This window comes from Trichosurus vulpecula, chromosome 1 (assembly GCF_011100635.1).
Source record: "Trichosurus vulpecula isolate mTriVul1 chromosome 1, mTriVul1.pri, whole genome shotgun sequence".
NCBI lineage: Eukaryota > Metazoa > Chordata > Mammalia > Diprotodontia > Phalangeridae > Trichosurus > Trichosurus vulpecula.
In genome coordinates this window covers 49,980,863-50,003,660 of record NC_050573.1, presented here as the reverse complement: position 1 = coordinate 50,003,660, position 22,798 = coordinate 49,980,863, and the positions used below count along the sequence as shown (strand labels likewise).

General features: G+C 45.6%; 1 protein-coding gene across 1 annotated transcript in view; it reads left to right on the top strand.

Moving 5' to 3' along the window:
- The first annotated feature begins 1,142 nt into the window (after window positions 1–1,142).
- Window positions 1,143–22,798, top strand: part of ARHGEF18 (Rho/Rac guanine nucleotide exchange factor 18) — a 111,164-nt gene continuing 89,508 nt past the window's right edge. The window contains exons 1-2 of the mRNA XM_036756198.1: window positions 1,143–1,211; window positions 20,031–20,140. Of these exons, the coding sequence (XP_036612093.1) occupies window positions 1,205–1,211; window positions 20,031–20,140 (117 nt within the window). The 5' untranslated portion in view covers window positions 1,143–1,204. The remainder of the gene's footprint in view (window positions 1,212–20,030; window positions 20,141–22,798) is intronic.

Genomic DNA, 22,798 nt, shown 5'->3' with positions numbered 1-22,798 from the left:
TAGACACTTGGTGATCTCTGTTTCCTCATCTGTAAAAATGGGGATAATAAATAGCACCAACCTCACAGGTTGTGATGGGGATCCAATAAGATAATACATGGAAAGCTCTTTGCAAACCTTGGAGTGCTCTATAAATATTAGCAATCGTTACCCTATGTGCTTCTACATGGATGCACAGATGTGGGTGTCTGTTATTTTATTCATATAGGGAACTCCTGGTGGGGAAATGCCTTCCACCAATGCAGATCATCAAGGGTTCTGCCACTTACCATCCTTAACCTCCGCAGGTTGGCACCTTCTTCACTTGTATAGTCTTAAAGAGTTGGGGGGAGGGGCGGTGATGAAGGGGGAAGCAATGAGAAGTTAAGGAACTTTTTCGGGGTGCCCTAGCCCATATATGCCAAAGGTGGGATCTGTACCTGGGCATTCCTGTCTCTCATTTGTACATGAATATGTATGGCCCTTCACGTGTTCCTGTTGTGTGTCCGTGTTTCTGCATGGGGCTCTACGTATCACGTATGTGAGGGGGACTTTCTAATGTCTGTTTTTCAGCCTGAGTTGAGGTTTATGTGTGAGCACATGTGAGTGAGTGTGTAGGTGTGTGTGTGTGTGTGTGTGTGTCTGTGGTTTCTGAAATCTGTTTTTCAGTAGTGTGTTACAGGAAGCTGGCTGGGAGGGTAACAGCCCCAGGGGCCTGGTTCCCCTAGAGCCCCCTAGGCCTGCTCCACCTTTAAGCCCCACCTTTACCACCTGCCCCAAACCTGGCCGCAGGGGAGAGAAGCAAATTTCGGCCTTTACTATGTCCAAAGAGATAGAAAGCGGAGGCCACAGGATCTGAGTTGGCCAGGCTGCAGACTAAGAGCCCCACGTGGCTACAGGAAGAGAGAACTTGAAGGTCCCAGCAGAGAGAAAACAGGCCTGTGGAGCCCAGAGCTGCAGGGTGCAAGGCTGGGGAGGAGGGGGGCAGAGGGGGAGAAGGGAAGTGGGGGAGGGCAGTGCTTTTGAGGAAGGGGAGGGGAGATAGTGCCTTTGTCATTTGGAAAAGAGGAAGTTTGGCAGGGGTGGGTCAGCCCTGTGGTTAGGTACCTTTCTCCGAACCCAGACCAGAGATGAAACCCTGCATCCCTGCTCTGCAGAGTGTAGGAGGGCAGGACTCACTCCATGGACCCCTTGCGATTTTTGTCAGTAGCAGAAAGACCTCTCAATGCAAGGTAAGTTGACTCCGGGGATACCAAATCTAGAGAATTAACAGCTAGAGGGAGCAGTTATCTGGGCGAGACAGACAGGGTGGGGGATGTCTTGGTGTAGGACAGATACGTGGGGACTGAAGGCTGTGCTCTCCAAGGCGGTGCAGAAAGAGAGTGGATATTGTGGGGTCTCTGGGGAGAAGAGAGACATAGGAAGGATCTTTATAGGTCGTCTCTCCCATTTGATTGGGAGCTTCTTGAGGGCTGGGGTTGTCTTTTGCCTTTCTTTGTATCCCCCGTAGTTAGGCCAGTGCCTGGCACATAGTAGGTGCTTAATAAATGTTTATTGACTGACTCTGTGGTCTTTAGAGAGGGCAGACCTGGAGGCATCTCTGGGGAAGGATAGACATGGGAACTGAGACTCTGGGGAAGGAGTGGCATGTGGGCACTGGCTTTTGTCTATGGCATGTGTGCTAAGAGGTCTAACTTGTCCCTAGGATTTTGGGAGGTAAATGATCCAAGCCCGACCCTGAGGTTGATCCTTTGAGGCCCATCAAGGAGAGAAGTTGTGGTTCCCAACTACTATTTGTGACCAAGGGGACTGCAGGGATGAGAAAAGGAAAGGGGGTAGGTTGGGGATGGGTCATGCTGGCTGGGGCCAGCTGGGGCCCAGGGACCAGAGGGAGGAAGTAGATTGTGGGTTCATTTCTGACATCCACCAGTACCACTGGTGGGGGACATGATACAGCTTCTGGGTCTCAGTAGAAACCTTCCATTCTGCACCATGATCGTCTATCCCAGGCTGATGTGCCTGCCTGTCCTTTTCGGCAGCCCAAGCTTGCAGAGGGCCTCCTGACTCAATTTTGACACAACTCTGAGCAAAGGTAGCTGAATACAGGCTCAGGAGAAAGAACAGCTGTGTGTGTAGGGGGTGGGGATGGGGTAGAATCTCTGGAGCACCCAGCCTCAGGAAGCCTCCCCTGCTCCCAAAAGAGCAATGTATTTTGTTCAAAACTGCCATTCCTTTGCTACCTGTGTGTCCTCCAGCTAGTCAATTAATCCCTTTGGTCTTCGGTTCTTTCTTGAGTTCTTCCTCTGCTTATTGGATCTTTGGTTTCTTCCTCTATGTCACTTAGGTGGCTCAGAGGATAGGCAAATGGTGGGCCTGGATAGTTAAGAAGATTTGAGTTCAAATCCAGCTCAGACACTTACTAGCTGTGGATCCTTGGACAAGTCACTTAACCTCTATTTACCTCAGTTTCCTCCAAGCTAAAATGGGGATGATAATAATAGCACCCACCTCCCAGGATTGTTGTGAGGATCCAATGAGGTGTTATTTGTAAAGCACTTAATACGATGTCTGGCACATAGTAAGTCCCCTATAACTATTGTATCATTATTATTATTATTAGCACAGTGTCTGGCACATTGTTGCTGTTGTTCAGTCCTCTTCCAGTTGTGTCCAACTGTTTGTGACTCCATTTGGAGTTTTAAGCTTTTAATAAATATTTACTTCTCTTTTTCCCTCCCTTCCTCCTTTTTTTCTCTCCCTCTTCTGCCCCTCCCTCTCCTTCCTTCCTTTTTTCCTTCCTCCTTCCCCTCAAAAGTAAGCAGCACTCTGAAAGCTACCAGAGGTTCAAGGAACTCTGTGAGTCAGCATCTATTCAAAACCACAACTCATGTATGTGTATACATATGAACCCCCATCTATGTTTCTCTTTTACCAGACAAACCAGAGAACACACATCCAGAGCAAAAGGCATGTAGCTTAACAGCATAGCAAGATAAATGACAAAGAAAATCCCCCCATACACAGAGGGGCACATTATCCCACCACTAGAGAAGGAACATACATGGCCAGAGAACCCATATGGAAGAGGACACCCTCAAAGCCAAGGCAACTCATGCTCTTTGGGTTTCTTTCCTGGTGGAACCCCTCACCACTTCCAAAACTGCTACTTTCTTTGCTGTGCTGAAAGCTGCAGGTGTCTTCTGCCATGCAGTTTCTGTCCTGCACTGCCATTTGTTTATTCTTTGCCGAGATGCCATCTGCTGGATCTCCACTGACCTGTTCATGCAACGGCATAGAGCACCCAACTTCTTGCAGTAAGAAAGACCCAAGTTCAAATCTGGCCTCGGCCACTTACTAGCTGTATGGTTTAGGACAAGTCCCTTGACCTCTACCTGCTTCAGTTTCCTTATTTGTAAAATGAGCTAGAGAAGGAAATGGCAAACCACCCCAGTATCTTTGCCAAGAAAACCCCAACTGGAATCATGAAGAGTTGGGCACAATTGAAACGACTGAACTTTCTTCTTCCCTCTCCCCACCCCTTCTCTCAACCCCTTTCCCTCCTACTTTCCTATCAGCTAAGATAGATTTCTGTAGCCAACTGCATATGTATATAGATTTTTACCTCTTTGAACCCATTCAAATGAAAATGAGGTTCAAGTATTACATTACATACTCCCCACCACTGTCCCCTCCATTATTTTCTTCCTTGTTTGCCCCATTGATGTTACATCATTTTCCCTGTTCTTCCTCTTCCTTCACTCCTCTCAGTGCATTTTACTTCCCCACCTTTCCATTCTTCTTTCAAGATCATCCAAATATGACAGAATCACCAGATTCTCTATATAATTCAACTACCTCTAAGACCCCTAGAACACTAGAGGTTTTATCACCCATAGTGGTGATAAAATTCTGAGAGGTTGCACGTATTATTTCCCCATATAAAAATGGAATTTAACCTTTTTATTGTTAATTTTAACACTTATGATTTCTCACTCATGTTTACCTTTTTATGCTTCTTTTGAGTCCTGTGTTTAAATGTCAAATTTTCTATTCAACTTTGGTCTTTTCTTTTTTTATTTTAATTTTTATTATTTAATATTTTTAGTTTTCAACATTGATTTCCACAAGATTTTGAGTTAGAAATTTTCTACCCATTTCTTCCCCGCCCCAAGATGGCATATATTCTGATTGCCCCTTTCCCCAGTCTGCCCTCCCTTCTGTTACCCCACTCCCCCCCCATTATCCCCTTTCCCCTTATTTTCTTGTAGGGCAAGATAAATTTCTATACCCCGTTGTCTATATATCTTTCTTCCCAGTTGCATGTAAAAACAATTTGTTTTGAGCATTTATTTTTAGAACTTTGAGTTCCAAATTCGCTCCCTTCTTCCCTCCTCACCCAGCCTCCTTGAAAAGGCAAGCAATTCAACATAGGCCACACATGTATCATTATGCAAAACAATTCCATAGTAGTCATCTTGTGAAAGACTGACCATATTTCCCTCCATCCTATCCTGTCCCCCTTTATTCAATATTCTCCCTTGACCCGATCCCTTTTCAAAAATGTTTGCTTTTCACTACCTCCTCCCCAAATCTGCCCTCCCTTCTATCATCCCCCCTCTTATCCCCTTCCCCCTACTTTCCTGTAGGGTAAGATACCCAATTGAGTGTATATGTTATTTCCTCCTTAAGTCAAATCCAATGAGAGCAAGATTCACTCATTCCCTTTCACATGCCCCCTCTTCCCTTCCAATAGAACTGCTTTTCTTGCCACTTTTATGTGAGATAATTTACCCCATTCTGTCTCTCCCTTTCTCCTCCCAATATATTCTTCTCTCATCCCTTAATTTTATTTTATTTTTTAGATATCATCCCTTCATATTCAACTCACCCTGTGCCCTCTGTATATTCCCTTCAACTACCCTAATACTGAGAAAGGTTTCATGAGTTACAAATATCATCTTTCCATGTAGGAATGTAAACAAAACAGTTCTACTTTAGTGAGTCCCTTATGATTTCTCTTTCCTGTTTACCTTTTCATGCTTCTCTTGATTCTTGTATCTGAAAGTCAAATTTTCAATTCAGCTCTGGTCTTTTCATCGAGAAAGCTTGAAGTCCTCTATTTTATTGAAAATCCATATTTTGCCCTGGAGGATTATACTCAGTTTTGCTGGGCAGGTGAGTCTTGGTTTTAATCCTAGTTCCTTCAACCTCTGGAATATCATATTCCAAGCCCTTCGATCCCTTAATGTAGAAACTGCTAGATCTTGTGTTATCTTGATTGTGTTTCCACAGTACTCTAATTGTTCCTTTCTGGCTGCTAGCAGTATTTTCTCCTTGATCTGGGAGCTCTGGAATTTGGCAACAATATTCCTAGGAGTTTTCTTTTGGGGATCTTTTTCAGGAGGCGATCAGTGGATTCTTTCAATTTCTATTTTACCCTCTGGTTCTAGAATATCAGGGCAGTTCTCCTTGATAATTTCTTGAAAGATGATATCTAGGCTCTTTTTTTGATCATGGCTTTCAGGTAGTCCAATAATTTTTAAAGTATCTCTCCTGGATCTCTTCTCCAGGTCAGTGGTTTTTCCAATGAGATAGTTCACATTATCTTCCATTTTTTCATTCTTTTGGTTCTGTTTTATAATTTCTTGATTTCTCATAAAGTCACTAGCATCCACTTGCTCCATTCTAATTTTTAAGGTAGTATTTTCTTCAGTGGTCTTTTGGACCTCCTTTTCCATTTGGCTAATTCTGCCGTTTAAGATAATTCTCATTGGCTTTTTGGATCTCTTTTGCCATTTGGGTTAGTCTATTTTTTAAGGTGTTATTTTCTTCAGTATTTTTTGGGTCTCCTTTAGCAAGTCATTGACTTGTTTTTCATGATTTTTTTTTGCATCACTCTCATTTCTCATCCCAATTTTTTCTCTACTTCTCTTACTTGCTTTTCTAAATCCTTTTTGAGCTCTTCCATAGCCTGAGACCAATTCATATTTTTATTGGAGGCTTTTGATGTAGGATCTTTGGCTTTGTTGACTTCTGGCTGCATGTTTTGGTCTTCTTTGTCACCAAAGTAAGATTCTGTAGTCTGAGTCTGAGTCCTTTTATGCTGCTTGCTCATGTTCCCAGTCAACTACTTGACCCTTGAGCTTTTGGTCTTGGTATGACGGCATTCAGAGTGGAGAGTGCTTTGTCCCAAGCTTCAGGGGCCTTGCGCTGTGGTTTTCAGAGCTACTTCTATTCTGAGGTGGTATGATACTTCTCTCCTGGCCTGTGCTCTGGTCTGTGAGTGCAAGCACTCCTTTCTGCCATGTAGCTACCAGGAAAACTCCCTCTCCATAATCACCACAAGTGCTGCCACACCAGCACTCCTCCTCCCCCAAGAACCACTAACCAGGACCATGACCCAGATCCAAGCAGGGCAAAGCAAGAGAACCCTGCCTCTGCACCAGCAAAGCATTCCCTGTACTCCCACTCTGATCCACTGCTTGATTCCTCCCACCTTGTGGGCCAAGGACTCCAGAAGCAGCTGATGCTGGAGCTCTAGAAGCAGCCACAGGAGCTTCCTGCTGCTGCTATTGTGCCACCCCTGGGACTGGGGCTGGACCGTGCACTTCTCTCACCCAGATTCAGTGGCTTTCCCACTGATCTTCTCCATGGTCCTTGGTGTTTGTGGGTTGAGAAGTCTGATAACTGCTACAGCTCAGTGATTCAGGGCCATAAGGCCTGCTCTGCCTGATCTCCTCCACCCTGGTCTATCCTGGCATGGCCCATGCTGGGCTGCTCTCTGCTCCCAGTACATTGCAATAGACCCTTCCCAGCAACCATCCAGGCCATCCTCAGCTAGAGACCTGCTTCCCTCTGTTATTTTGTGGGTTCTGCAGCTCTAGAATTTGTTCAGAGCCATTTTTACAGGTTTTTGGAGATATTTGGGGGAGAGCTTAAGTGAGTCCCATCTTGGCTCTGCCCCGAAACTCTGGTATTTCATAAGGAATTCTCAAAAATCCTTTATTTCATTAACTATCCATTCCCCTTCCCCGTAAGATTATACTTTGTTTTGTTGGACAGGTTATTCTTAGTTGTAATGCTAGATCAGGGGTGGTTTGTTCTGTGAAGTTTGGATTCAGTCAAAGGGCTGCACTTGAGGACCTAGAGGGCTACATGTGGCCTCAAGGCTGCAGGTTACCCACCCCTGTCCTAGATCCTTTGCCTTCTGGAATATCATATTCTAAGTCAGGGCTGTCCAACCTTAGGTTATCTTAGGGCCACATTAAAATAAAATAATTATTTGAGGGCCGCACCCAGAATAAAAAATACAGTACACTAATAGAAAGTGGGGTAACACGCATCATCAATACGACAGGCAAAAGCAAAAGCAAACACAAAACCACAAAGCAACAACACAACAGTATAAAGGTAGGTGCACACTGACTAGTCGGCATCATACAGGTGGAATGCATCGCACAGATGGATTGTAAATTTCATGGGATATATTCCATCCATGGTACTGCTTAAGAACACCAAAGAATATAAACATCAAAGAGATTGTTTATTAGTGATGGAATTAAAAAATCTACTATGCATTCCATGCAAATTATTATTTTATTTTTTCAATCATGAAAATTAAAACCTACAGGCAGGCCGCATAAAATTTCACTGCAGGTGCATGCAGCCCACCAGCCATACTTTGGACAGTCCTGTTCTAAGTCCTCTGTTGCATTAGAATAAATCTTATTTGATTGTGGCTATGGTTCCATGGTACTTGAAGTCTTTCTGTCTGGCTACTTGCAGTATTTTCTCCTTAACTTGAGAGTTCTGGATTTTGGCTACAATATTTCTGGGAGTTTTCATTTTGAAGTTTCTTTTAGGAGGTGACTGGTGAATTCTTTCAGTTTCCAATTTATCCTCATATTCTGAGAAATCTGGGTAGTTTTCCTTTATAATTTCTTGAAATATATAATGTTTAGGCTCTTTTTTTAATTCATGCCTTTCATGTAGTTCAATGATTCTTAAAATTGTCTTTCTTCATTCAGATAATTTTCCTATCAGATATTTCTATATCAGATATTTCTGATATCCTATCAGATATTTCATATTTTCTTCTATTTTTTTCAGACTTTTGACTTTGTTTTATTATTTCTTGATGTCCCATGGAATCATTAACTTCCATTTAGCCCATTCTAATTTTCAAGGAATTCTTTTTTTTTTTTTACTTTAAGCCTAATTTTCTTCTTTTCTTTTTTTAAATTTATTTTTAGTTTTCAACATTCATTTCCACAAGATTTTGAGTTAGAAATTTTCTCCCCATCTCTACCCTCCCCCCACCCCAAGATGGCATGTATTGTGATTGCCCCTTTCCCCAGTCTGCCCTCCCTTCTGTTAACCCACTTCCCCCATCCCCTTACCCCTTACTTTCTTGTGGGGCAAGATAGATTTCTATACCCCATTGTCTATATATCTTATTTTCCAGTTGCATGTAAAAACTATGTTTTTTTTAACATTTGTTTTAAGAACTTTGAGTTCCAAATTCTCTCCCTTCTTCTCTCCCCACTCACCCTCCTTGAGAAGGCAAGCAATTCTATATAGGTAATACATGTATCATTATACAAAATACTTCCATAATAGTCATGTTATGAAGGACTAACTATATTTCCCTCCATCCTATCCTGTCCCCCTTTATTCAGTTTTGGGAGTTATTTTCTTCAGTAAGATTTTGTACCTCTTTTACCAAGCTATTAATACTCTTTTCGTAAATTTCTGGCATAACTTTTATTTCTTTTCCCACTTTTCCTCTATTGCTCTAATTTGTTTTTTAAAATCTTTTTTGCTTGTTTTTTAACCTCTTTCTTTAGCTGTTCTAGGAATTCTTGTTAAGCTTATGTCTAATCTGCATTGTTCTTTGAGGCTTTGCTTGTAGATGTTTTCAAGTCATCATTTTCTTCTATCTGTATGTCCTGAGCTTCTCTCTCACCACAGTATTTTTTTATGGTCAGATGCTTTTCTTTTGTTTGTTTGCTTATTCTTCTAGCCTACTTCTTGACTTTGGACTTTATGTTAGTGCTAGGCTCTGCTCACTTCTGGGGGTGGGGTAGGGGATGTCTGGCCTGATATGTCCTTCTGCTGCTTTCACAGCTCAGTCTGGAGGCCTGTTAAGTTTTTATGCTTCCAACGTTATATGATCTGAGGAGAGGTCTGTTCACTGCCTTCCTAGACTGAGCTCTGCAAGTTTCTGACTCAAGTTTAGGTTTGTTGGCTTGCATATAGTTGCATTTCAGTGGATCACTGCCGGACTACATTGCTGTAATCCACTGGGTGGTTTTGCAGGTTCTGGGGGAGTCCTGCATATCTCAAGACAAGGGTTTCCCATGTGCCTTGTGGTTAGAGAGTCCAGTGACTCAGATCCCAAGGAATTGGGGCTCCTACTCAAAATGGACTTGTTTTATATGAGGATGCTTGCCAGCTGTTTTGAGTGTTGCTGTACCCAACATCCTAGCCCCCAGGGTTTTTGCTTCCCAAATCCGTGGGTAGACTCCTCAAGGGTCCTACAAAGGAAACTAGGCAAAGAAATTGTTATTCTAGTCCCTCCCCTCAATCCCCAAGAAGTGAAGTTGGCCATCAGCGAATGTTACAACCCCAAAGAGATCTGTTAGCATTTCCTCTCTACCACATGCAATCAAGACAGACAACATACAATTGGAGCCAGAAATACTGGAGCTGTTAGACCAAGGACTAGCAGCCATCAGAAGTCCATCCCTGAGACACTAGGGTCAAAGCCTCTATTAGGAAAAAATAACCACCTTCTGACTAAGGAGAAGGTTGAGACCTGTGAGAAGAAAAGGACCCACCAATAGATTATATTACCTAGCCCCTGCCCATAACTACCAGTGTACAGTATGCTGTTTCCCACTGGGTAAAGCCCCTGCATCTAGAAACCTATGATGAGGTCCACCACATGACCCATCCTGAGATGCAGGCCCTTCTCAAGGACTTCCAACAACAGTCCAATGAGAAAGCTGCAGCCTAGCTCTATTACCTTTTCTCCTAACAGCGAGGGTCTCCAATTCACCTCAGTTAATGAATCACCTCTGTGCCAAGAGCTGGCAATCCTGCTTCATCAGTCTTCTGGAATTGTGATTCATCTTTTCATTGATAAGGACTCAAGTCTACAGCTTTGTCATTGTCTTCTTCTTCTCCTCCCCCTCCTCCTCTTCCTCCTCCTCCTTGTCCTTCTTCTCCTCCTCTTTAATGTCCCTTCCAGCTCAAGTGTTCTAGGTTCTTTATTCTAAGGGCCCCCTTATTGCTTTGATATTCTAGGCTCTAAATCTCTTCCCAACTGTGCCATTTTCTGTCCTAAGAGCTCTCCCAGCTTTGACATTCTGTGTTCTAAAGACCCTCCCAGCTCTGACATTCTCTGTTCTAAGGGCCCTCCTGACTCTGACATTGTATGTTCTGTGTTCCAACATCCTTCTCTTACCTGACTTTCGGTCTTCTAGTGCTATTTAAATTGTGGAACCTGTGCAGTAAGAAAGGAGAAAGAACATTGCATTTGGTATCAGGATAAGCTCCACCACTTGTTACCTATGTGGCTATGTGAGTGACTGATTCTGAGGCAAAAATTTTTCTTTTTTTTTTTCCATCATGAACCCCTTTGGCAGCCTGGTGAGGCCTATGGACCCCTTCGTAGACTCATGTTTTTAAATGCATAAAAATTAAATACATAGCATTGCAAGGAAAACCTGTTTATATCAAAATACAGTTATTAGAGTATATTTTTAAAAAATACAAATAAGTTCATGGGCCCCAGGTTAAGAGCTTCAGTTCCAAGGGCACTTTGAGCTCTGACATTCAATAGCCTGTGATCTCTCAACAATCTAAGTACTGATAATGAATCCCAGAGAGCATCCTCAGTGCAAATGGGATTTTCAGTGCCTTAATCCACCAGGGGATGGGACTAGTGGTGGAATGTGAGGCCTTCCTTTGGCACAACATGGGCAACCTCTTGTCCTCCCTCTTAGAGGATTGGCCCTTATCATAGGCCCTTGCCCAAATGGGTGGGCTTGAGCCACTTAGAGCTGGGGATGTGTTTGAGACTCTTCTACCACCAGATGGCAGCACTGAACCAAAATATGAGGTATGCCTCTTGGCCTGGGCAATGGTAAGACCCCAGGGGCAGTGAAGCAGCCCAGGCTTGTCGCTGTCTGTTGGGTCCTTAGAGATCGTTTACTCCAATCATTGGGTCCAGTTCCCCTTATTAGATAAATGGAGGCACTGAGAAGGAAATTGTTTAGCCCAAGGCCACCCAGAAGGTTAAAAGGGGTCTAAGCCTTGGCCTGCCTGTTCCCCCTTACCAACCCCCCTCAACCACCTGAGAATGAGGGAAGGATTTTTCTGGGCTCCATTCCCAGGGTGGGAGGTACTCCTGGCTCCCGCCCTCCCCCCAGCCCCTGTTTCTCAAGTCAGAAAACCAAGTGTGGGAAGCTGAGGCCCAGACAGTCCTAGGGAATCTGGGGCAGGGTTGATGGAGGGTCATCCTTTGAAGGTCACTGCTGGCAGATCAGGGAACTCTGAGTAGCCCAGGGCCCAGGGCCAGCTGGGGCCCCAGGGTAGCTCAGGTAGGAGCACTCCCTCCCCCAGCATCTATCTGCCTCTGGCTTTGGCTCCCATCAGCTGATCCAGGCGGGCTGAGCAGGCGGGTGGCGTCTCCACCCCCCTGCCCCCCTCTTGGCAGCCCCTGTTCCAGGGCTGCAGCCCGAGCTAGAGCAGGCACTGTCTACCGGGTCCTTCCAGCTTCTGCAGGCAGAAGTTGCTCTTAGCCTGGCCCCATCCCAGTCCCCAGGGGGAATCCTGATGGCGGACTCTGTGCTCAATCACTCCTGGCCCTCTTTCTCAAAGCTGTGGATGAAGAGATGGAACTTCAAGAGAGGTACGGATTAGAGGAGGGGAGCCTTGTGCTTGGGGCATGGAGGAACATTCGCACCCCCGTCTGCTCTTGTATAGAAGCCAGCCTAGGAACCACGGATGGTAGTGAGCATCGATTTGCTTGAATCGTCTCCTCTTGGTCAGTGGGAGCATTGGGTTCCTAGGTCTCTGGAGACTTTGAGAAAGAAGAGCCTGGAATAGGCTAAGACCATTTGCCAAAGCCAAGAAGGCTTTGTAGGCTTCCTAGGTCCTTGTGTCCTCTCTGGGCCCCAGCTGAAGGGATGGACTTGGGTGGGAGCTGGGAACAGAAGGAATGGCCCAGAGAAGATCATCACTGCTATGGATGTGTGGCCTTATACCCAGTTTCTGGAGTCAATTGTCTTCTATGCTGTAGTCTGAGGACCTCATCCACTCTCCTAAGCTCTAGGCTGAGCCCCTCTCTTTGGGACTAATTCAGGCCTGTATCCACTTGTGGCTGAGGTTGCAGCAGACTCACTCATGAAAGAGGGCAGCGGAAAGAGGACTGGATTTAAGTCAGAGGACCAGAATTCAAGTTCAGATCTTTGCTCAAACTGCTTGTGGCTTCCTTGACCAAGTCACCTCTCTGGGTCTCATGTTCCTCTGGCTAACCCCTTTCTTCCTTCAGAGACAGTCTTTTCTGGGTTTCTTTTCAAGAGGTGACAGATACTTTCTAGAATTATTTCTAGGGTCTGGGCCTGGGCCTGGGCCTAAGTCAGTTGGGTAAGTCGCTGCAGTGGGGAAAGGGAGTATAGTGGAGAGAGTATCAGACAGATCTGAGTTCTAGTGTGACTTACGGCGTGACCTTGGGTAGATCATTGTTTCTCATATGTAAAGTAAAGGTACTGGGCTAGAAGACTTCTTAGAATTCATAAGATCATAGGTTTTGGAGCTTGAAAGGACTCTGGGAATGATTTAACTCAGCCTCCCCTATCTCTGACATCCTGTCTATGGTTCTAGACACCCTCAGTCTTCAGGCACAGGACTCACACCCCTCCCTATCCCCACCCCCACCCGCACCATTGCTCATCAGGGTAGGCCCTGAGCTTTCACAATGTATGCTCTGAACCCACCCCCTGGGACTAACTTTTGGTCTCAGATTTGTCTAAGACTTTCTCTGTAGCACAGAGGAAATGCTTTGTGGGTCCCCCTGAAAAAACACACTGACAGTATATTTAAGTCAGCAGGGGGAAAATGAGGCACTTCTTTGGAGATGCCCATGGTGTCCTGGATCTAAGAGTTACATTATCAGGGAAGGGGGATGGGGAAAGGGAAAGGGATGAGCATTGATTAAGCACCTACTGTGTGCCAGGCATTGTGGGGATCAGTCAGCGCAAGAGGCAGCAGTCAGCAGAAAAGGAGATGGAGACAAGATGGAAAACAAAGTTTAGTTATAGCAGGAGTGTGAATGGTCATTGGGGATGGGATGGGATGGGAGGCAGTCAGAGTGGAGGCCATGGTTGGTGGGAAGGGGGATGGAACAGGACTGGGACAAGGTCAGTCAGAATAAGGGCGAACCATCAATGAGGAGGGGTTCAGGCCAGGCCAGAAAGGGGTCAGTTAGAGGTAGGTTAGGAAACCCAGGCTAAGGTAATACAGAAATAAACAGACCTTCCTGGCACATGTTTTCCCCCTTAGTAATGCATTCCTTCCCCCTGGAGCAGGTTGGTGACTAATGCTGAGTCCCCTCCCCCCCTCCCCTCCAGTTCCCGACAGCACCTTCTGTCAGGCCCCAAGCCTGGCACGTCTGGTCCCGTCAGACCGTGCTCCATTTACACCACCCATCCAGCCCAATGGCCTTGTATGAGAGTGAGAGGGGGGGCAGGGAAAGAGGAAGGAGCAGGGCCGATGTCACTCATGGGCTTCCCAATACCACTCGGCAGAGCCTAAATGGCCCCCTAATGTGCTTCATTCTTTCCGTTAAAGTTGTGATACCTGTTCACAAGCAGGTCTCTGGGGAGCTCTCACGAAGACACTCAGAGGGCAGAACTGGGGCTGGAGACACATGCAGGTGTCTCAGAGAGGAAGAATGAGCGTGACTTTGGGCCAATCCCTTTGGGCCTCAGTTTCCCTTTCTGTAGAATGAAAAAGGCAGATTAAATAAAATTCTGTAAAATGAAAAAGTCAGTCTGTGAGCCCTCTGCTTCCAGTTCTGGCAGCAAGAGGGATGGATGCAAGCCATCCTAGGGGCTTTATAGTTGCCTAAGGGAACACTCAACGCAGACTGGCCCTTTGTCTCAGGGCTGCCCCATCCTTTGTCCTTAGTCCAAGGGAAGGACAAGCCAGGAATGGGGAAAAGGAAACAAGGGCTTGGGTCCTTTAGGAAACTGTGATTCCTACTGCTTCCTCTTCCAGACTTGATGAGCAGCCATGGGGGCAGAGGGTGACTGTAGCCACCGTGGTCAGAATGGAGCTAGGGACTGGAATTGGGTAAAGGCTAGAAATAACGTTTGGTGACAGATGGTGATAGAGTTGGGGTTAGGAATGAGATAGGTTTGGGGACCTGGAGAAAGGGATAAGGGTGGGCTTAGGAATGGAGACCAGAGACAGGATCAGAGAGCTAGAAGTGACCTTAGAGGCTATCAAGTTCAACCTCCTCAATTTACGGATGAGGAAACTGAGGCAAACAAGGTTAAATGATTTGTCTTGGGTCACACAGCCAGTAAGTGTCTGAGGCAGGATTTGAATTCAGGTCTTCTTAACTCTAAGCCCATCAGCACTTTATCCACTGGGCCACCTAGCTCCTTTCTGGGGAGTTTTGGGGTATGGGAATGGTGATTGGGCTGAAACTTCAATAGGGTTAGGAATGGAGATGGAGATTAGGTTGGAGATTGAGAGATTAGGGTTAGAATGAGGGGATTAGACTGGGAATGGGGGGGCAGGGAGAATCAGAATATCATAGATTTTATTGGAACAGACCTTAGAAGGCATAGAATACCATCTCTTCACTTTACAGATGAGGAAACTGAGGCATAAAAAGGTTAAGTGACTTGTCCAGGGTCACACATATAGTAAATCCTTGAAGTAAGATTTGAATCCAGATCTTCCTGAATCCAAGTCTGGTACCCTAGCTATTCCATCAGGCTGACTAGAATGAAGTAGAGATACGGAGGAGGGCTTAGGAATTAGAATGAATCTGATAGGGATGGAGTTGGGAGGTTGAGGCAAGGTTAAGAATGGAAATGGGGACTGCATTGGAGACACGGAGATGAGGTTTGGGTTGGGGGTAGAGGTGATGGGGCAAGTGGTGGTGAGGATGGGCATAGATCAGGAATAGGAATCAAGTATATACCTAGCCCAGCTCTCCCTTTGTTCCATAGTCCCTTTATTCTGTGTCTGATGCTGAAGAGGAATTGGGAAGCCTTGACAATCCCCTGGAATGCATCAATTTCAAATATGCATGCCCTTCCTCTCAAGTTGGGGTTGGGGCTCAGCCTAGGACCAGGGAAAAAGATGGAAGCTTCCTGATATTAGGAATATATAACCTGGCACCCTTTTCTCAATAATACTGTGTTCTAACCATTGAACTAACCTGGATTGAGTTAGCAGAGGACTGCTTTAATGAATAGGTAATGCTTTGTGGTATTCACAGTCTGCTTTCTAAAGGACTCAGCTATTTCCTTCTGGTCCTAAGCACATTTCTAGCCTCCCTGGTGTGCTCAGCCAGCCCTTTTCTCTAAGGGGAAGGCAAAGATGATGAGTGAGCCCTAATCACTGATGGGGTTCTGGTGTCTGCCGAAAGGAGTGCCCCCATGGGTGGCAGATGAGAGCAATGGTTCATTGTTTCTATGGCCTATCCTCCCTGCAGCCTATCCCCGCCCCACCCCCCAGGCCTATCCTAGATTGTGGATTTAAAGAACCTCCCCCTCCAGGCTGGGGAACAGTTGTGCTAACAATACCCATTTATGGTTTCCAGCTGCAAGGGTGCTCGGGGAGGTTAGGGTGAAGGCAGCATCTGTGGGGTGGCAGGGCTCCCTGGACTTTGGGAGAGGATGGTGGGGTGAAGACATGGCTTCACAAAGGAGGCAGAGGACATGAGGGATATCTCTGTGAAGCTGAGGAAGCAAAGTGGGGAAAAACTCGGAGTCTGTTTTGGGGACGATGAGGTAGGGACCAAAGTTAACTGGGTATCCAACTGTATTGTTTTTTTTTCTCTCCAGCCTCCCCCCCAATCCCATGTTCCCACTCACTCAAATCTGGAACAATCTACTCCCCAGGGTTCTTAGCTTTAATAGCTCCCACTGAGGCTAACTTGAAGCACCCCTTTCCCCTCCATTTGAGTTCAGGGAACAGCTAAGAAAGATCGCTGTCTCCCACCCCACAATGGCTTTCAGGGCCTGGCTCAGAGAAGGGGTTCTAATGGGAGATGTAATACCTAGCCGGCCTTAGCCCCCACACTAGATTTCAGAAGTAACCTTTAGGGCGGAAAGCACTGTGTGCTGGGAGGCCAGAGACCTGGGTTCAAATACTGTCAATTCATCTGCAAAATGGAGATGCTAATCCTGGCCCAGCCTACTTCCTACTTTCTACTTGGGGAGGATTAAGTAAGGAAACATCTGTAAAGCAAATTGTAAACTCTTTAGAGCTGCTTTACATTGCTGGCACTGATAACGATGTTATCTGGGAAGGGGCCAGCTGAAGAGGGGAGGCAGCAGCCCCTGCTGGAGGCTTTGCCCAGCCCTTCAGAGCTGGCTGGACTCAGGGTTCTGGGGCACCATATATGGGGGTTAGGTTAGGACTGATGGTGAAATCCCAAAGGGTAAGTTCTGTATCCCTCTGTGGGACTTTCTGGGCTGGACTGGCCAGGGACAGTGGCCTCTCTCCATGGTCCTGCCCTGGGGACATCCTGGCTCCTCCGTTTCCTTAACTGCTGAGTCCAGTCTCAAACTCTCTCCCCTGCCTGTTTCTTTTTTTCCTTTCTTTCTTAAGAAAGTTTCTTTCTTTCTATTTTTCCTCTCCATCCCCAAAGCTCACCCTTTGTCTCTCTTCTCTCATTTTCCTTCTCTCTCTCTCTTCTCCCTCCCTCCCATCCCACTTTGTCTTTTTCTTTGCCCCCCCTCTCCTGCCTCAGAATATCTTCACTAGGTCCAGAAAACTAACAGACTCTGCTCCTGCTCCCCAACACCAGAGGTTTAAGACCATGGGTTTAAACTGGATTGTAGTCCCCATCCCGGCTCCTTGACCTCCATGACCGCAGGATGCTGTGGATTCAAGGCGTGGGAGAACCCTGTATCTGGTAAAAGCCTGTGAAAGAGTGCCCCAGAGCAAAAAAAAACAAAAACAAAAACAAAACTTTATTGGGAACCTGGGATCACTCTCAACTGCAGTTTTCTCTAAGTCTCTAATTGGCTCACACTTCCCTAGAATGAACATTTTGGTGCTGTTTGGGACCACAACAAATTTGTTATCTAATCTCAGCTGGGACCTTCTTATCCTTTTATTCCTTCCTGATTAGGTTCCCAGGTATTTCAGACCTCTTCTCCCACCCTCTCTCCTCCCCAACTCCCTCTCAGAAGAGGATCTCCCCTACTACTTTGTTGCAAGCACCCTCCTCTCTCCAATTCTACACCTGAAATCCCATCAACATCAACTCGTCTCACTCTCTCCTCTTTTGTTGTAGTCTTTAAGATGTGATCCTTTTCCTTAGCAAGGCTGACCTTTCTACATCTTCCCTTGATCTCATCCCTTTCCACCCCCTCCAGCAGCTTGCCTCTTCAATGGATCCCTGTCTCTAATATTCAACCTCTCCCTATCCACTGATTGTTTTCCTGTAACCTAATAAGCTTTAAAAAATCGTCACTTGACCCTACCACCTGAAGCTATCACGCGATAGCTTTCACAATCTAACTTCTAGAAAAACTCTTATTTCCACTTTCTCACTTCCCACTCACTGACTCTCTAGACTTTGAAATATACCACAAGCCTTCTCACCCTGAAACATCCCTCTACCTTTGCCTCCAATTGCTAAGTTCCTCCCAGATCCTCCATTTTGAAGAAATTCCCAGGCCAGCCACACTCACTCCTTCATTGCTCTCCTGAATCTCTGGACTTCTCCACCTAGCAGTCCCTTGGGTGTCTTCTCCACCCCACCCTTTTCCAGTTCCTTTTTATGTTAAAATGAGAATTTATGTTAGAATTCCATTAGAATAGAAGCTGCTCAAGGGCAAGGACTGTCTTTCTTTTAGCTTATGTTTTCATTCTCAGTGCTTAGCACAGAGCCTGGCACCTAGTAAGTAGTTAATAAATGTTGACTTGATGTATTTGTTGACGTTGCTTTGCCTGGCACATAATAAGTTCTTAATAAATGTTTGTTGAAATTGTTTTCTCCAAAGTAACTAATGATATCTTTTAAAATTTATTTTTTACGTTTTTTTGCAAGCATGTATTATCTCTCTCAACCCTTCCCCCATTGAACAATAAAATGAAGAAGAGCAAAACCCTCATAACTAATATGCATAGTCCAGCAAAGTAAAGAGACATTGGCCATGACCAAAACTGTATGTCTCATTTTGCATTTTCAGTCCATCACCTCTCTAGCTGGAGGTGGGTAGCATTCTTTATCTCATGGTTATCATTATTTTGACCAGACCTCTAGAGTCGAGTCTTTTTCTTTTTAATGCTGCCAACAAATGATCTCTTTGCTACTAAAGCTAACAGTTGACCTCTTGGTAGGGTTTAATGCCACTGACTCTCCTCCTCCTGGATGCTCTCTCCTGCTGGTTCTTTTCCGACCTATCTCTCAGTTTCTTTTGAAATAACAGCACCCATGTTGCTACTCACTAACCATGAGCATACACAAGGTTCTCACCCCTTTTCTCATCTCTCTTTCTACACTCCCCATTGGTGATCGATCTCCCATGGCTACAAATTTCATCTCTATACAGATGACTCCCAAATCTACAGACCCAGTCTTCACACATATGTCTCCTGAGCTTTGGTCTTTCATGTCCAACTGCCTATTGAATGTCTCCACCTATAGGTACTGCAGGCATTTCAAGTTCAATGTATGCCCAAAATGTTGTTGTTCAGTCATTTCAGTCATGTCAGACTTTCCTCAATCCCACTTGAGGTTTCTCTGGCAAAGATACTGGATTTGTTTGCTGTTTCCTTCTCCATATCATTTTACAGATGAGGAAACTGAGGCAAACAGGGTGAAGTGACTTGCCCAGGGTCACACAACTAGTATCTGGTACCAGATTTGAACTCAGGTCTTCCTGACTCCAGGACTGGCAGTCTATCCACTGCACCACCTAGGTGCCCCTAGAATAGAACTCATTTTCTTTCCCTCACAAACCCAATCTTCACTATTTCTGTCTGTGGTCTGTGAGCTGAAATAGGGAGGTATGTGTGGGAACAGAAAGAAAAGACTGTGAGAAACACCAGTCAGCTCAACTGAGTAAACATTTTTAAAGAACTTAATGTATACTGGGCACTCGGAGATAAAGAAAGAGGTACCATAGTCCCTACTCTCAAGGAACTAAAGATTTGTTTTTTTCTTGGATAAGGGAAGACCCAGGAGAAGCTCAATGTAGAAGAAGGATCAGATATGTTCTTGGCTCCAGAGACACAGTCAAGAGAAGGGGTTGCAGAGTGGCAGACTTTATCTAGATTAAAAAAAGAAAAATTAGAACTTTCCAAAATCAGAATGGATCCTGTCTGGAGGTAGTGAGCTCCCCATCACTGAAGGTTTTGAGCAGAAATTGGATGACTTTTTGTTGTAGAGGAGATTTCTGCACTGTTATGGACTGGATTAGATAACTTCTGAAGTCCCATCCAACCCTGGGATTCTATGGTTCTGAGCTGATAATTGAATGGGAGTGGGAGAAAAGACAAAAAGAATGGAGGTGGTGGGAAATAATCAAGAGAGATTGTAGGTCATCAAGGAAGGAGGGCTTCCTGGAGGAGGTGGTGCCTGAGCTGATCTTTGAAGGGAAAAAAACAGGAAGAAGTGTGTTCTAGGTCTAGGGGACAATCTGTGTCAATGCCCAGAGGCAGAGGGAGGAGGCAGGAGGATGATTGATTCAGAACTGAAAAGATCATCTGACCAGAATTCTCCACACTCTGCAGCCTCTCTGGCTCCTTCCTCTGCTGACATCTCCTGCTTCTTTCTCTATCCACAGGCTCTGAGGGCAAGGCCTGCGACCCACCCTCAGATGGCAGTCCTCATTCCCTCCCGGTGTCCCTAAAAGCTGACAGCCATGCCCTATTCTCTGCCATGGCTGGGGAACAGGTAAGTGTCTGGGGAGGGTGCCCTGGGATGTTCAGACTTTAGGGTCTGAGGGGATAAGGAAAAGGGCATTGAAGGAATCTAGAAGAGTTGTGAGTCTCCAGATATCCAGGATTAGGCAGAAGCTCTGAATAATGGCAAGCGAGGAACTGGAGGAGCCAGGGAGTGGCAAGGCTGGAAAAGTGGCAAGGCCAGAAGAGTCAGAAAAAGATGTCTGGGGGGGTGGGGGAAAGGGCTTAGATTGCTCTAGTCACACTGGACTCTCTCTCTGACAGGGCTAACCCATAAACCCCTGGTGCTGACCAGCATTTGGCCTCCTCTGAACCTAGGCACTGCCCTAGGACTGATGCAGATCTTTGGCGCCAGGCCTTCAGGCAGGACAGAACTAGTAAAGCAATTCAATTTAACTCAACAAGAGTTTACCAAACACCTACTATGTGCCAAGCATCTTGCCAGTTACTGAGTATACAAAGACAATAGTTCTTACCCTCAAGGAGCTTGCATTGTACTGGACAATTGCAGCCTCCCAGTATTGGGGAGGACCTTAGAGACCATTGAGTCCAACTCCCCATTTTGCAAATGGCAGGCACAGAGGCCCAGAAAGAGACAGATGTACCTAGTCTAGTCACAGAGCAATCAATCGACAAGTATTAATTAAACTGTTATTTAATCAATCAAATATCAAAGGATACATTAGGTGCTTTATATATGTGCCAGGCACTGTGCTAAGTGCTGGGGATACAAAGAGAGGCAAAAGACAGTTCCTGCCCTCAAGGAGCTCCCAGTCTAATGGGGAGGCAACATGCAAACACCTATGTGCAAACAAGCTGTGTGTAAGATAAATCAGAGATAATCGATAGATGGAAGGCACTCCCATTAGGGGATGAAAGACTTCTTGCAGAAATTTTAGCTGAGACTTGAAGGAAGCCAGGAGGCAGAGATGAGGAGCAAGAGCATTTCAGGCAAGGGGACGGCTGGGGAAAATACCCAGAAATGGGAGATGGAGTGCTAGGTACTGTGCCAAGTCTGAGGGCACAAATGTCAACATGAGATAGCATCCGCCCTCAAGGAAACAAGCAGCTCCTCAAGCAAGTCAGTAGGAGGTCTGGGATTAGAACCCAGGTCTTCTGAGTTCCAGTATAGCACTTTGGGCTCTATTCTGTACCACAAACCCTTTGTCTGGGAAAGTTCGAGGCTGGGTGAGGTCAGAGAACTTGAGCACTGGGTGCTAGGCTGAGCACGGAGCACCGGATTCCGGTTCTGAGCTCCGGACTCTGGCCTGGGCTGAGATCTGGGCTCCAGGCTCTAGGATCAGCTCTGTAGTCTGTGGCTGATGTAGCCCAGACTGGAGGGTGGGAAGGAGCCTGAGTCTGTTTGCTGCCAAAGCTCTGCTGGCCTCCAGCAGAGGAGTTCACAATGTCCTGACATGTTTATGTTTCCAAGAAAATGAAAACCAGAGGAGTCGAGGGGATTCGGGAAACCAGGAAACTGCTTCAGCCTCTGGCAGCAAAAACAGCTTTGCGTGGATGCACAGACACCCAGACACAAACAGACACACAGACCTCCAAACCCACGCATTCAACAGTCAGAGCCTGTGCAAACGTAGGCATGTGCGCACATGGGCCCATATACACATGTAACTTACAATCCACATGTGTGTGAATATACACGCATTCCTGCATGTTCATGGTTATACAGATTCACATATACATATAAGTATGTACTTGCTCATATATCTGTCTTAATAGGTCATATTCGTCTGTCACTTAAAAGTCTGCAGTGTTGCACATATATACATGCCATATATATATGAATACACAAAAGTGCTATGTAACATTCGTACAGGGCGACTAGGTGGTGCAGTGGATAGAACGCCAGGCCTTGAGTTAAGAAGATCTGAGTTCAGATGTGACCTTAGATACTTACCTGCTGTGTGACCTTGCGCAAGTCATTTAACCATTTGTTTCAGTTTCCTCTTCTGTAAGGGGATCAATGACCTCCAAGGTTCCTTCCATTCTAAATCTATGATCCAAGGAGCCTGTGGAAGGTATTTATAATAATTATTTATGATCATAATGAATTATTATAACTAGCATTTATATAGAACTTGCATTTTCATGTGCAATCATCTTTTTTTTTTATTGTACTCTGTAATGGAATAGCTTGTTTAATTCCATAAATGAAAAGTAAAATAAACTTTAAAAATTTTTAGAAGAACTTTTAAGGTGTGCGCAGAGCTATGCATACATTTTAACCTCACAAATCTTGGAGGTAGGGGCTATTATCCCCATTTTATAGATAAAGAAAAAGTAGACAAAGCTACAAGACTTGCCCAGGGTCACACAGCAAGTAAGCATTTGAGGGTGGATATGAACTCGGGTCTTCCTGACTCCAGGCCAGGCACTCTGTCTACTATACCACTATCTAGCTGCCCACAGTGACTTGCTCAGTCTCAAACAGGTGGAAAGTGTCTGAGGTACGATTTGAACTCAGGTCTTCCATACTCCCAGTCCAGTGTTCACCAATGCCGTGGTTGCCTCTTGTGAAAGACACTCCCCTTTCAAACCCTAGAATCCAATGCTGCTCCCAGACCAAGGGACTAGGGTCTAGAATGGCTGGGGGAGCTGCCGCAGGCATTGGGGGGACAGGGGTGGTGCTGAG